General features: G+C 50.4%; 2 protein-coding genes across 4 annotated transcripts; both read left to right on the top strand.

Moving 5' to 3' along the window:
• Nucleotides 1-455: 455 nt before the first annotated feature.
• On the top strand, nucleotides 456-6,949 carry SLC25A19 (solute carrier family 25 member 19). 2 transcript variants are annotated; one of them, XM_088176581.1, is made up of 7 exons: nucleotides 456-477; nucleotides 720-857; nucleotides 1,360-1,515; nucleotides 2,201-2,371; nucleotides 3,175-3,358; nucleotides 4,511-4,641; nucleotides 5,792-6,949. In XM_088176581.1, exons 2-7 carry the CDS (start codon nucleotides 732-734, stop codon nucleotides 5,990-5,992), a joined length of 969 nt encoding a protein of 322 aa, XP_088032707.1. In that variant the 5' UTR covers nucleotides 456-477; nucleotides 720-731; the 3' UTR covers nucleotides 5,993-6,949. The 2 variants fall into 2 exon arrangements, with proteins under 2 accessions (XP_088032707.1, XP_088032708.1); XM_088176582.1 differs by having other exon boundaries at nucleotides 462-611.
• A 3,456-nt stretch (nucleotides 6,950-10,405) lies between these two features.
• On the top strand, nucleotides 10,406-15,011 carry MIF4GD (MIF4G domain containing). Of its 2 annotated transcripts, none has more exons than XM_014878265.2 (6): nucleotides 10,406-10,511; nucleotides 12,362-12,498; nucleotides 12,653-12,762; nucleotides 13,059-13,214; nucleotides 13,845-13,937; nucleotides 14,063-15,011. In XM_014878265.2, the coding sequence occupies exons 2-6, from the start codon at nucleotides 12,417-12,419 to the stop codon at nucleotides 14,288-14,290; spliced, it is 669 nt and encodes a 222-aa protein (XP_014733751.1). In that variant the 5' UTR covers nucleotides 10,406-10,511; nucleotides 12,362-12,416; the 3' UTR covers nucleotides 14,291-15,011. The 2 variants fall into 2 exon arrangements, with proteins under 2 accessions (XP_014733751.1, XP_088032706.1); XM_088176580.1 differs by lacking the exon at nucleotides 10,406-10,511 and adding an exon at nucleotides 11,100-11,433.
• Nucleotides 15,012-15,038: the final 27 nt, after the last annotated feature.

Here is a 15,038-nt window from a genome sequence, read left to right as displayed (position 1 = left end):
GGAGCGGCTGAGGGGGCTGGGGTTGTTTAACCTGGAGAAGGGAAGGTCCGGGGGTGACCTTTTTGCTCTCTACAACTCCCTGATAAGAGGGTGTAGCCACGTGGGAGTCAGGCTCTTCTCCCAGGTAAAAAGTGACAGGACACAGTAAGCTGCACCGGGGGACTTTTAGGCTGGACAACAGGAAGAATTTCTTCATGGAAAGGGTGATTAGACAGTGGAAGGGGTGGCCCAGGGAGTTGGCACTGTCCCTGGGTGTGTCTAAGGAAAGACTGGATGTGGCACTCAGTGCCATGGCGTGGCTGACAAGGTGCTGTTGGCTCACAGGTTACGGTCCCAGGTGTTGTCCAGCCCCACGGAGCCCGTGGTTCTGTGCACGCCCCATCCCGCGCGTGTAGCGCACGTGGGCGCGGTTCCCGGGACTACATCTCCCAGCGGCCCCCGCGGCGCGCAGGCGCAGTGCGGAGCCGGCGGGAGCGGGTGAGGCGGCGCGGCGGGAGTCGGCCCAGGGCCGGACACTCCCGGTCACACCGGGCTCCGCTCGGCTCCCCAGCTGGTGGCTGCCACGGGCGGGGCCGGGAGCTGCGGGACAGAGGGGCTGTGTGTTCCGCGGGGTGAGGAGGGAGTTTGGGGTATGGAGGGTGCTGTGGGCCTTGGCGTGAGGTGACTGTGGAGTGGGGGGTCGCTGTGGGGAGGCTCACTGTCCGTGTCCCCTTGCCCAGGCTGGGGCAGGCATGGTGGGTTACGACCCCGAAGCCAAGTGCGTGTCCGCGGCGGAAGCGGCTGCAGCAGGATCAGCGTCTGGCTTGGTCACTCGAGTCCTTGTCAGCCCCTTGGATGTCCTCAAGATCCGCTTTCAGGTATGTCACTCGCGGCGTGCCCGGGGCAGGGATGAAAGAGCCTGTGAGGGAGCAGAGCTGATCCTGTCCTGGACGAACAGGTCACTTGTGCAGCCAGAGAGCACAAAATCCGCTCATCAGCCCTCACCCGCGTTGTGTACAGGTTACGCAAGGAAGTAGGGCTATCTTGTGTCCACTATTTCTATTTTTACAACTTAACTTGTGTGGGAATGGACTCTTGTGTGTCTCAGAGTTCATTTTCTCTCTGTTTTTGTGAATGACTTTCACTGTCTGACTGAATTTCGCCATCATCACTCCTGCTTATCTTTGTGTTCATGCACGTTTTCATTCTTTTAGAGCCCTTCATAAATAACATCCCAGTCAGATCTGAATGTGCTTCTGTGGGAAGACAGAATGTCATCCCTTAGCATTGGCTGGCTGTTAGGGTTGTGAATTCCTGAACAGGACACTTGAACCAGTGTTGAAGGGTAAAATTGAAAATACTTTCTCCCCCTTCCTCCAGCTCCAGATCGAGCAGCTCTCCTCCAGAAACCCCGCGGCCAAGTACCACGGCATCGTGCAAGCTGTGCAGCGCATCCTCCAGGAGGAGGGCTTGGCAGCCTTCTGGAAGGGCCATGTGCCCGCTCAGTTCCTTTCTGTCGGCTTCGGAGCTGTTCAGGTGAAGGGACCAGGCATCACCTGGGCACACTGTGTGTGACACTGCTCTGCTCCCTCAGACTGTCTGTGTTCAGGAGTGGGAAGGTTGTGTAGCTGTATAAAAGCTGTGTATAATTCCTAAGTTAATAATGCTCAGGTTGCTGAAAAGAGTGGAGTACAGCGAGAGCAAACTGAGCTCTGTTTGTAGCTGGTGTCATAGATAAGCCCTCTCTACTCCTGACACTTGGCTTAGCTGCTCATGCCCCAGGCCTGGGCAGTGTTTTGCTTCTAGTCATGCTGTCACCCTAAGGGCTTGTTAGGGAAAAATCAGTGAAGCTGATGCGGATGTTTTACACAGTATTGTTATGCTTAATTTGTAAACATTAATAACAGCTTTAGGAGCAGTGGCTGAAAGGGTAAAGGGACATCATTTCTGTGACACAGCAAACACTCTTCTGGATCCACAGAACATTAAAATTAGTTTTTCACGATTCTAAATGCAAGAATTAGCACAAGACACCAGAGTATCCCAAGCATTCCCTGGGCTGCTTAGTGATTTTTACACGTGGTAAAGCTGGGGAGGGCTTTTGAAGGACGTAGAAGGTGGTAACAGGAGGGAAGGGGTGGAGCTGTTGGTGAAACGAGAGAGGAGTGGGAGACCTGTGTGAATCATAAAGATCAGCTTCCTGCTCTTTTGTTTCTACAAGTTCATGGCGTTCGAGAGCCTGACAGAGCTGGTGCACAACGTCACCTCCTTCGACGCCCGGCACTCCTTCGTGCACCTGGTGTGCGGGGGCCTGGCTGCCTGCACGGCCACGGTCGCGGTGCAGCCCGTGGACACGCTGCGCACCCGCTTCGCTGCCCAGGGCGAGCCGAAGGTGAGGCTTGGCGTTCCATGTTGTCCTCCACAGCAGCAGCAATATTGCACCGGTCTGAAGATGCAGGAGGTTTGAAAGCACATACGGCATTGTGGGTTAAAATGAAGGAGCAGGTGCTGTTATGGCCAGTGTTTGCATTGTTGCCAAATTACCCTTCGTGCTGTTGACACAGCTTTGCTAATTGTGTTTTGCTGCTTCTGATCCTGACAGGTGATGCAGAAAGGAGAAACTGTCCTTAACAGGATAACTCAATTTTTGCTTTGGCTGTTGGCTTTTTATAGAACCCACTCCCCAGGCTGTTGAACTTTGCACTTTTGAAACTTTCCACATGCAGTCATGTTTAGATAATGATGGGGATGATGCTTTAAACCAGTCACATTTCACCTGTGCTTCATGTTCTTATTTACACAAGAATTGGTCACTGTGCTAACTAAGTCTGTAATAATGGGATAGATTTGTATCAGAGCCATTTCTGTATATAGCCTGCAGTAGAATTACAGTATGTATTATATGAATTGTGTTGCAGGAGTTAAGAACTGTTAAAAGAAAAAATAATCATGTTTGTGATGCAGGTGGTCTCAGGACTCAGCTTCATGCCTTCTTTCTTTTAAGTCACAAGGGCTTAGCAGAGAACACTGTGAGGGTGTAGAAAATCACCTTGCTCATCACTTCGTGCTGAAGACAGTCAGCTGTATTTTGGACAGTGGGAAATTCCTATACACATTATTGGGAAATTACCTGACCTTTAGTTTGCTGTTTTTAAGTTACATGGAAAGTCACTCAGCCTCTTCCTTGTTGTCCAGATCTACCCCAACCTTCGCCATGCAGTGGTGACTATGTACCACACAGAAGGGCCTCAGACTTTCTACAGAGGTTTGACCCCCACACTCGTTGCTATCTTCCCATATGCTGGTCTCCAGTTCTTCTTCTACAACATCCTGCAGCAGTTTTCCAAATGGGTGATTCCAGCTGAAGCAAAGCATGGAGGTAGGAACTTGGGACAGTGATGGCTGCAGTCAGGAGAGAAAGAGGATGAATGCTGGTTTGGGTGACTGATGTAAGATCTGTAATCTTTTCACATTTTTTGATGAAACATCTGAAAAGTATCTCAATTTCCCAGCTCTCATTTTCACCCCTGCAGAGAAATGCTGGATTTAGTACAGCAGAGTTCACAAACAGCTCCCATTGTGGAATAACCATGGTGGAAGTGGGTGGATGGGAAAGTGAAATGTCACAGGCCAGGGTGCTCTTTCTTTAACAGTGTCACATTACTGATACTGTGGGAAGACCATGCTGCCATAATCTTTCTGTTTCATTAGTGCTGTGGGGACAGGACTTTTGGATTTCCTTAGTAAATCTGCCTGCAGATTCCAGCACAGCTTTAGGGAAAAGGATTCATTTACTCTAATTTAAAGCTTCCAGGCTCTCAATTTGATGTTTTTATGTTGATTTCTAGCTCCACTGTAAGAGAACCTCATCCTGATGCAGCCTGCCACCTTGGCAGTTCTAGATACCTGTGCCTCCCTGAGTGAGAGGGATGCAGCAGCAGCAGCATGACTTTGTTCCTCAATGGAATTCCTTCAATAGTGGAACTAGACTTTTCAATATCATGTCTGCATATTTAATTTTAGGTGGCAGAGGCTGATGGTGGTTTTGTGCTGGGAGCTCATGTTTGTCAGGAAAAAAGTCTAATACAGAACTCATTTCTCACAAGCCTCTGAAATCATCAGGCAGTGTCAACTTGTGACATGCCAATCCAGAATACATCAGCCTGAGCAGTCAGGGGTGCAAGATTTCCAGTGACTGGGCTTTTACTGCTAGGGGGAGGCATGAAAACTTCCATCCACTGGCAGCAAGTTGACTGGTGACTGGAGATTGGAGTTTTTTGAGCAGAGCAAAACCATAAGTCAGTGTAACAGACCAAGAGGAGCTGGTCCTCTGATTCAACAGACATTGCAAGCCTGAAAAAATACAGCTTGAGATTCTTTGGCCAACTATTGAGAAGAGGTGATGTAACTTCAAAGGATTTTTTTGGCCTTCTTGTGAAAAGTGATTTTTAACTTACGATCTTTAATCAGAATTCCCTGATAATCCTCTTTTTTTCCCTCCCTGCTATCCTTTTCCCTTTCTGCTTTTCAGCCAGCATGAAAGACCTTCTCTGTGGCAGCTGTGCTGGAGTTGTCAGCAAAAGCCTCACGTACCCTTTGGATGTGGTCAAAAAGCGACTGCAAGTGGGTGGCTTTGAGCACGCTCGGGCAGCCTTTGGGCAGGTGAGAAATGCTGGAAGTGCTGGATTTTCCTAAGTATGAAACTAGTCCAGTGCACTGGAGTGCAGTGACAGTCCACCAGTTGAGTTCATGTTTGGGTTGGGAGCTCCTAGTGAGCACTGGTCTCATTTAATAGTGTGCATTTATACATGAACATACTGGATTTATTTTATGATAGGTCCCAGGAGGGGACCTGTTGGCTGTCTAATATATCTGTGCTCTGGTTTGTCATCACTCTCCATCAACTGTGTCTTGGAGCTGGAGATGAGTCACACAGGCAAAGGGGTTTTGAATTACTTTCCTTTTCTAGTTGCAGTTTGTTTTTTCTGATTCAGAACCAAATTACTAGCAGAGGATGACACTGGCTCTGTGCTGGGATCACCTGGCTGTCAGGCTCCTCTTCTGCAATTACTCTTTTGACACAAGAAATAGGCACCAAGTGTTCAACATGTGTTTTATATATGAGAATAGCCTGGAATTCAAAACAATTAAATCCTCTGGTGTTCTTTAGCACCATTGTTACCACCTTGAAATGTGTTTGAAGACAAATACAGATCTTTCAAGGAACTTTCTCTTTTTTTCCATGAAATGTGAAAATTTTATCTTTTTCTTAAATTCCTTGGATCTGAGAAGGAAATCAGTCTGTACCCTAGAAAGTTCTGGAATATGATTTTGAGGTCTCAAGCCATTGCATTGGATGCTTTTCCTCTTGCAGTGAGATACAGAATTTGTTCTTAGCACTGATGCGTCACAAGATGTTAAAACTGCACAGTGTAACATGACAACATGCAGACAGCTAATTTGGAAACTTCTAAGTGCTGTAGCTATGCTGTCTTTCTGTCAGAAAACTCAAAATCTTTTCCTTCTTAGACAGTGAAGGGGATAGAAAATAGCAGCTGCACAATCTGAAATAATGCCTTCACAAACCTGTGCCGTAAATTTAAAGTCATGCTGTTGTTTCATGCAGAGGTTTTACCCCCTGCTCCCTCTAAACTGTCTCTGAAACTTTCAGTTAGTTATAATATTATCCAGAAAGGTATCTCCAGGCTGCATGTCAAGATAATGTTTCTGTGGTATAGTTTGAGCATCTTTGTGGTTTATTCCAGTTGTCCTGAGGTTTTCTTGTTTAACCTTGTTGCCATTTCTCTCCCAGGTACGGACGTATGGGGGTTTCCTGGACTGCATGAGGCAGATCATGCGAGAGGAGGGCCCAGGTGGGTTCTTCAAGGGCCTCTCTCCCAGCTTGCTGAAGGCTGCCTTCTCCAGTGGCCTCATCTTCTTTTGGTATGAACTGTTCTGCGGCCTCCTGTGCACCCTGAAGAGCCCCGAGAGCACGAAGAGGAAGGAAGGCTGAAAGGGATGTGTGTGGCTGCCTCCTGTTCTGCTCAGGAGGGGAGACTGATGGCCCTGCTCTGTCAGGAGCGTGTGGGAAACATAAGAGCTCCCAGAGCTCCCCCAGCCTGTGGGGAGTCACCTCCTGGGACCAAGCAGAAGGAGAAGGTGACTGCAGTTCTGCTGGAGACACTGAACTGCTCAGCTGGAAGCCGTTCAGCAGAGCACTTTTCTTCTGTCTCCTCTCATATCGGTGCACATTTAGTGGGGAGAGGGGAAACCAACAGACCACTCCCTAGCAATGCTCATGCTCTGGAAAGGCACCCAATAAAATGGGTGAATCCCTGAGCTCACCCTGGGTCCAAGAGAGGGGATTCTGGCCCAGCCTAGTGCTGCTTAACCAGCCAAACACCACTTCCAGCACTGCATCTGCACAGCTCTATTCCCTTGCTCTGTGCCTGCTGTTTGCACCAGATTCTTGTCTTGGTGTTGCACAGGTCGCTCTGTCCTGCTGGTGTGAACTCAGTTAAAGCCACCTTAGTGCACTCAAACACTCAGTTTTCCTTTCCTTTGCTGCCAGCTGCTGCTTCTTGGTCACCACTTGCTGGCTGAGCATTCTCTATCATCTTAAACACAGTATCTTCTCTGATCATGCTGGACCAGACTTGTTCTTCCTTTAACTCCAATGAGCTTGACTGTAAGCTGAATTCCCATTTCTCTTCCTGGGTGTCTGGCCATACATCTCTTAGGGATTTGCAGTGCCTCACTCACACTTTTTACAAGTCAACCTGCATATTAAGAGCCCCACTCTGAGGGGATTCAACGCACAAACCCAATTCTTACTTCAGGGTTCTTTGCTTCAAAGCAGTGAGTAAACAAATGCTGTAGAGAGTTAAGAAATAATTATTCTCAGTTGGAATAATGAAGGGAAAGTCCTGTGGAAACTAGTAATTTTTAAATGCTTATTTATTTAATAGTACCTTTGAATGTGTCTAACAAGTATTTCTGTAGTGGCCTCAAAATATTTCAGAACCTCAGTCCTGCACTGGTGCTAGCAGATGAAAATGTTTTGACAAGATTTGCTGAAGTGAAAGGAATGAACATCAAATGGGAATTGGTTGGCAGAGCGTGGTGTTTCACATGGGTGATTGAATTAGAGATGGAAAAGTGTTTTTCTGGAGTTTCAGAGGTTTTATGAGCGGTTAAAAAAACCAACAAAACAGCCTACCAACAACTCTGATTTACATAACAGTGGAAAAGAGGAAAATTACTTTTTTCCTCCTTTTTTATTCTGTGTTTTTTCAAGCCTAGCAGGGTGTGGCTGGACTGTGTGGAAGGCAGAGTTCCCAGCCCTGCCATACAAAAGCACGTTAGTCATCTGCAAGGAGTGGATAAGGCAGAGCACTGCAGTTATTTGGAGGATGGTTTGATGGTTTCTAACACACAGCTTTTCCCAGCTTTTTTGCAGTATTCAGGGTGTTAATCCCAAATGGTCTGGCCAAATTCCAGCGTGACCAATTCCATTCCATTGACGTAACTTCTCCTGGCAATTTTGAGCATATCAGCATTGCTCACTTATCCTGAGCTATTGTGAGAGGCTGTTTTTAAAAAACAGCTGTTTCACTGGTGGCTGAGGTATCTGGAGAAATTCCTTGCAAGCCCAGGCTGAATAACTTTCTGTCTGCTATGGGTTTGAGGTCTTGGAGTACAAAGTGGCCTGCAGGTGACTGAGCTGTGTAAAATTAAATTCATTGAATAGTGTCAGTGTCAGGCAGGAGGCCAATATGTGAGTCTTAAAGAGGGAGAGAGAGCTGCATATACTCTAAAAATGGCCATTTTGTTTAGAGCAGAAAATGCAGGAAATGTGGAATTTCCCCAAGTGCCTCAATCCTATTGGCATTTTCCTGTGTTATTTAGGCTCTTCTGAGATTTCTCAAAATCTTCTTAACAATGTTTAGCCTTTGTTTATTGTTCACCTGTTCTTGAAAAGACATCATAAGAAGTAATGAACTTAGCCTCATGACAGACATCCTTCTGAGGGAGAGAAATGTCTCTTTTGGAAACAGACACATATATGTTGGCTTTGTTACTGCCTTTTGTTGCTGGTGAGATGAATGCTGTCATGGTTAGAAGGGACAAGCCAGAGCAGAAAGTGTTTGGTGCTGACCTAGGCTTCCTTAGGAAATGGGGACTCATCCGTCCTGTCTAAACATTGCAAGACTTGTTTTCCATTTTTTGTCAAAGAGCTGCTGTTAAACCGCACAAAATAGGGGGAAACTGGGAACTCAGCAGCAGGAAAGGAGCAGGAGATCTATGCTCTGTTAAGATGGTGTTCCTCCAGGGTGCTGTGGAGCTTGGAGTGATGCTGGCATGGGCAGCTTGGCTGCTCCAGAGAGAGGGCAGCACTGGAGAGTGTGGAGCAGCTTTTCCTCTCTGGGGTTGTTTTTTCCTTCACACTGCATTAACTGAGCTTGCCTCCACCCAACAGGTGGCAAAGCCAGAGTTTAAGTTGTGCCTGTCTGGCCCAGGCTGTGGAAGAGGCAGTCCCTGGTCAGGGGCATTTGGGCTGTGAGTCACAAATGTTACAGGCCCATAAAGGCATCTGCATTTCCAGTGAGAGGGAGAAAGATGTGACAACCTCAACAATATTAGGAGCTGCATCCAACAATCACTTCTGATCAGCAGCATCTGTCCCTCATAGATTTCTCATGAGCACTTTGCTGGAGAAAGCACTGTAAGAGAAATGTTGATTTCTCCATGGGATTGAGGCTGAATGAAGCACTAGGAGGACAAGTTTTATTTCTCGTGCTGTTCTGGCAAACACATGCTGTTAGGAGCTAAATCTCTTAGAATTAGAGGAGCAGGAGATGGGAGAGATCTGTGGTCAGTTTGTTCTCCCAGGTGCTGGGACAGATTTGCTCTTGGAAGCTGCATGCTCCTCTTCAGTGTGAAGTGACTCAACGTGGCAAATGCCTTGCTGTGAGACTTGGCCGATTTTGGCCATTGGGATTTCTTTCCAAGTTAATCCTCTCACTAGGGATTTGCCTGCAGTTCACCTCACAAGCTGCTCAGCAGCTGTGTTTGTTTTCTTCTAGTGCCTTTTACCATGAGAACGTCCAAAAGCTTCTTAGCAGGCAGAACGTTGGTGAGGAGTTGTGCTGTGGTTGTTTGCAGCTCCACCACGGCACTGAGCCAGCCTGGGATGCACACGATCTGCGAGGAACATGCTGCTTCCTGCGGTGCTGGCTGGCTCACCAAGTTCCTAGGACAGTCCCACTCTCAGGATGCTCATCCAGAGCTGCACAGCATCATTTTTGACAGGAAAGGAATGTTTTTCAGTTGAGACTGGAGTAGAACATATTTCATTTGGATTTAAGTTTCTCTTGTGATGTAGAAACTGTAATTGTAGCATTTTGCTGTGTTGCCTGAGTGGATGTTTTGCAGCTGCTTTTTCCTTAAAGCATCCGAGCACAACACGCACAGTGTGTGCCTACCTTTAAGATAAGGTACATTAAATATTTTGTTATGCAGTGTCCAGCTGCAGTTGGTTTATTCTTTCCTCTCCGTGCCTGTGCTGGACCCCACAGAGAACATTGTGGCTTTCCTGCTGCCTGAAAGGGAGGATAATCAGGGCCCAGAGCATGGAGCAACAGAAGCCATTTGGACTTCCCATCACTGGCTTGTGGGTGCTCCTCAGCCGCAGGCAGAGCTGTACCCTCTGTGTTGGGTATTGCTGTTAAGAACTGCACCAAAAGGGATCAGCCAAGGGGGATTTTTGCAGCCCAGTCCCACTGCTATGTCCTAGAGGGGCTGTGGTGGCCAGACCTGAGCCTCACACCCTCGGTGGGTGAGTTCAGGCTTTGTTTGAATCCAGCCAGGCCATGCAGTGCTACAGAAAACGTTCCCAAACTGTTCGTTCTGTGCTCCCTCAGCCATTCCCTGGTTTCAGCAGCCTGGCTGCTCTGCGGTGAAAGCTTCACCCCCTGCGGAATCTTCCCTTATGAAACAGTTGAGATTTGAGAGGAAAAACGCGAAGCGTGTTATACCATACTCAGCTCTTGTTGCAGTGCGTTGGTTTAGTTCATCTCCCCTGCCCTGACTTTTCTTCTATTAATTTTTTTAAACTACTCGGCTGCAGCCTGCCCTGGCCGGGAGGGAAGGGCGGAATTCACCCGTAGAGCTCCAGGACAGCCCCGCAGGGGAGCGGGGCAGAGGGATGGGTGAGTGCTGCCCGTGACCCACCGGTGGGGCGAGTCGGGAATCAGCGGCCGTGCCCGGGACGGTGTCTGGGGGTGCAGCCTGTGGAAGCCGGGAATTTCCCGAGGAGCAGCCGGCCGTACCTGGCGCTCAGCCCGCCGTGGCCCGGCGCTCGCAGGCGGTGGCGCTGCCGCCGCTCTCCCGCCCGGCCCGGCCCGGCCCTCCCCCGGCTCGGGCGAGGAAATGACCTAAGAGGAAACCTGGGCCGTGCCGGGAGGGCGCGGGGCTCGGGACGTGCCGGAGATGTCCCGGCGGCCGGAGGATACAGCGGGGGCGGCCGGCAGGTCGGTGGGGCTGCGCCCGGCTCCCCCTGCCCTGCCCGGGGCAGCACGGGGCTGCTTTCATCGGGATCCGCCTCTTCTTCCGTCTGGTGGCCCTAGGGCTTGTGCCAGCCGCGGGGCTGGAGCGACGGGAGGCAGCGCGAGAATTCCTGGGGGCTCCGGTGCTCCAGCTGCCCTGGACAAGAGGCGTCTCGGCGCTGGGGGTTCCGCTTGAGGCTCGGCGGGGATGGGATGGGGGTTCCGGGGCTGGTAGAACCCCTGGGGCAGACGCTGTGGGGTGGCAGAGGAGACTCTCTGCTCTTCTCCCTCTCCCTTGTAGTGGTCAGGACTTGTCCAGCCCATACTGCAGATGTGACCCTGCAGATCCATCTGAGCTGGTGGATCACCGGCAGATTGAAAGTGCTGACCCCCAACCGTGTCAGCCCGCGGGACGGTTCCTCTAGCAGGGGCCAGTGGCAGAGGAGCAGTCGGTGCCACAGGTGCCACATACCCACTGCTACCAGCCCTTCCGATAAGGTGATGTTGGCAGGAGGGTCTCTAGTGCAGGCGAGACCTGTCTGGCTCGGTGTTCACCCGCTGTGGTTTGCTCTGGGCAGGGCAAAAACGGCCGTGGCCATCGCCGGGAGCCGTGGAACGGGAGCCCCGGGAGAGGCGGCGGCACAGACGCTGCCGGACGGGCTCGGGCGCTTCCCGCAGCGCTCCGGGAGGCTCTCACCGAGTCCCTGCTGCGGGGAGATGCTGCCGGTGGGACACGGGGCTGCTGCTGATCCCGGGCTGCTCCACTGGCAGTGCAGCATGGCATGAGTGCAGATGCACAGAGAGGAAAGGGCGGCTAGGAAGGTGTTTGCCAACCAGGCACGGCACGGAGGGGCACCCAGCTGCTCGTGAATCCACCTGGGAAAGAAACCTCTGTGCCAGTCTCAGGGTAGGTGAGAGCTTTGGCTGCAGGTGCTCACTCCCATAGGGCTGCTCTCTGCTCTGAGTTACTGTTGTGCTGTGGGTGGGGGGAGTGCCCACAATACCCTGTCCCATGCCCCTAAACTCTCGGGCTTTGATCTGAGTAGGGACCTGTTTCCAGAGAGGGGTGAGTAATGGCCGAGGAATTTCGACGAGCTGGCAAAACTCATTTGGCCGATTGCCTCCTCCTGTTTGTGCTGCCGATCTGGCCAGCCTTGCATTTCCATCCAGCAGATCCTGTGTGAGTCAAAGCAAGCCCTTCCTCTCTGTGCCGTGCGTACCCTCTTGCTGTCTTCACTTATCATGAAGCAGAAGAAAATCAGTCTAGAGATTAGTTAGGAGCGCTGCTGCTGCTGCAGAGCAGTGCTTGACTGCAGAGGGATGAGAGAGATGGGAGCTGTTGCTGTTGGGATTTGGCTGCTGAGTTGCTGTGTCATGCTGGGAGCTGAGGGAGCCTGGCTCTGGTGCAGGAGAGGTGCTCTGGTGAGCGTGTGTTGGATGCTTCTGTACTGGCTTTGATTTTTCCCAGATTTTCGTATGAAAGCTACTGAATTGGTGTTTAAAAGGCCCAAGGGAGCAGTGTGTGCCTTCCTGTGATACAGCCACATATATTTTGCATCTGCTTTGCCTGTAGTATGTTTATCATATCAGAAAAATATAAAGGCTTTGAAGATGAAGTTCTATCATCAGCTGGCAGGAGACAAGGATTTAAAAGATGTGGGAATGAGGATTCCCATACATTTAGGGGTGGGGTTGGTGCCCTAATAGAGGAGTTTCCTTGAGGTGGGGAGCTGTGAGTAAACAGCCTGTGCTTTGACACTACCTGGCATGTGCCAAATAGCAAATGGGTGAAGGTTTGCCTCTGTCCAACTAAGCTCTGTGTGCTCCTTCCCCAGGGACTGTCACTAGCTCATCTACTGCCCTGACTCTTGCCTTTGGAGGAAACCAGTCATGGGGGAAACGGGCAAAGAAGAGTACAAAATACAGTCCTTCGACTCCGAGACTCAGAAGCTGCTGAAAACAGCCCTCAAAGGTCAGCAAGCTTTTATGAACTCCTCTGCCACACACGGTTTCTGCAACATTTGACTTGTACTGGCCCTGCACAGACCTTGGTTGCTTTCCAGGTGCCTCAAAGCAATCAGGTGCCAAAGAGGACTGGGTCCTGACAGTATTCCTCTTCTCTGCAGACCCCAGTAATGTGGACCTGGAGAAAGTGGCCAATATTATAGTGGACCAGTCCCTCAAAGACTCTGTGTTCAGCAAGGAGGCTGGGCGCATCTGCTACACCATCATCCAGGTGAGAGGTCATGTCTGGACAGTGAAACATCTGGGCTGCTGTGTGGTTTGTCCCTGGGCTGGGCCAGGCAGGGCTTTGCCCCATTCACATGCTCTGACCCCTTGCCCATCTCTCCTCTCCTGCCATTTGCCCCATGCACTGGCAGCATCCAGAAGAGCATTGGGACAGCACAGGCAATGAGTTGCAGCTTTTCTGCCTCTGGCAATCACAGGAGGGTATCTGTGTGGTACTGCATCCCCCTGCCCCTCTGGACCCGTCTCATCCCTCCATCCTGTCCTGTTTGTGTGGGCTTATAGGCAGAGAGCAAACAGGTTGGCCAGAGCATCTTCCGGAGGAGCCTGCTGAACCGGCTGCAGCAGGAGTACAAGGACAGGGAGGAGCTGCGCACCCGCTCGCTCCAGGCCTGGACCTGCTACGTCACCTTCATCTGCAACATCTTTGACTACCTGAGGGTGAGGAGCTGGAGCAGCTGCCTGGAGTGCCAGGAGGGCCTGGGCATCCCAGGATACCACAGCAAGGGTGTTGGGTGGGTGTTGTAGAGAGCCCCAGGGCCATGGGGGCCAGAGCTGGTTCTTAGCACAAGGATGCTGACTGGTGCTGGTGCTACCTGTGGGCTTGGAGAGGCAGAGGAAGTCTTCAGGAACAGTCACAAAGTCTCAGCTTCTTAATTTTGTACTTGGTGTTTGAAATCCCCTGATTTGCCTGCTCCCAGATGTCCTAGATTGGACTGGTTTAGTTGCTGTGGGGTTTGCTGATGGAGTTTGGCTTCAGGCCTTTGTGCAGTGTGTGAACTTTGAATTCCTGCTTGGAGCAGATGTAAAAACGATGCAAGAGTATAGCTGCAGGCAGGAACAGCTGTTTTTCCCATTACTACCTTACATTTAAAAATAGATGTTTTTTACATCATTTGTTCAGCTCCTCTGGTTTCTGGAGACTCAAATGTCTGATCTCTGACGTAAATCCCACTAATACAGCACAACTAAATGCTGCTCCCTTCTCCTTTGGAGAGCAGCAAGGGAATAACTACTTTAAATGGCTGCAGAATCTCTTCTGGCCCCAGGCTGACCATGCTCTCCTTGCAGGTGAACAACATGCCCATGATGGCTCTGGTGAACCCTGTGTACGACTGCCTGTTCCGGCTGGCACAGCCTGACAGCCTGCAGAAGGAGGAGGAGGTGAGTGCAGGGAAGAGCTGCTGACGTGCCTGTTGTCCTGCCAAGGACCCGTAAAAAGCACAGCCCGGGGGGTGCAGAGGAGCCTCCATTGCTTTGTGCTCAGCCATCTGCTCTTCCTTCTGAAGGTGGACTGCTTGGTCCTGCAGCTGCACCGCATTGGTGAGCAGCTGGAAAAGATGAATTCCCAGCGGATGGACGAGCTCTTCTCTCTCCTCCGAGATGGTTTCCTTCTGCAGGAGGGGCTTAGCTCCCTGTCCCAGCTCCTGCTGCTGGAGATCATCGAGTTCCGGGCTGCTGAATGGAAGATGACAGACGCTGCCCAGAAATATTATTACAGCGAAGTGACAGATTAACCTCCCATGGCACAGGAGTCCCCAGCACCTTCACCAGCAAGCTTTGTACCAAGTTGGAATTTTTCACATTAATTTTCTAGCACTTCGTGTAAATAGGATTTATACTGGCTAGAGCCTCTCTGCACCTGCTGTCAGATGCAGCTGGTGCTGGTTTGACTTTGGAGGTTCAGAGCGGTGGGAAGGGCACACTTCACCCAGCAAATTCTCCCACCGATTTTGTCTCAATATTGGGCTGCTGCAAGCAAAGGGCTCGGGAGGCTTCTAGCTCACACCAGCATTTTCTATGAGTGTTAAGGAAAGCACAGTTTAGGCTGAGAACATTTTGCTTCACCCCAAAGCCAGCAGAGCTGTGGGAGGCAGCAGGGAAATCTCCCAGCTCAGGTTGTACCTGGTTCTCTGAGACAGGTCACAGAACACACCATGGCCTCACAAACAGCTCAACCAAGTGCTTTTTTTCCCAGACTCCTTCCAGCATGCTGGCTGCACCTGCATGCACACAGCCTGTCCCACAGCCAGGAATACCTGCCACGGGGCAGCTTGCTACAGGAGAGGTCCCTGAGCACATGCAGGAACGGGTTTTATAGGTTTTATACAGTAACTGTCACTTTTTTTAGAATTTTGCAGGTTTCGGCTATGGTATATTTCTTATAAGAACAAGAGAGGGAGAAAGGAAATAAAATAGTCTACTGAATGATTTTTTCCTAATAAAAGTTTTCACTAACGTGTGCCCTGCTTTCTCCTTGCACAG

Source organism: Sturnus vulgaris, chromosome 20 (genome assembly GCF_052056855.1).
Source record: "Sturnus vulgaris isolate bStuVul1 chromosome 20, bStuVul1.hap1, whole genome shotgun sequence".
In the NCBI taxonomy this organism is placed as follows: Eukaryota; Metazoa; Chordata; class Aves; order Passeriformes; family Sturnidae; genus Sturnus; species Sturnus vulgaris.
This window is presented reverse-complemented; position numbering and strand designations above follow the sequence as displayed.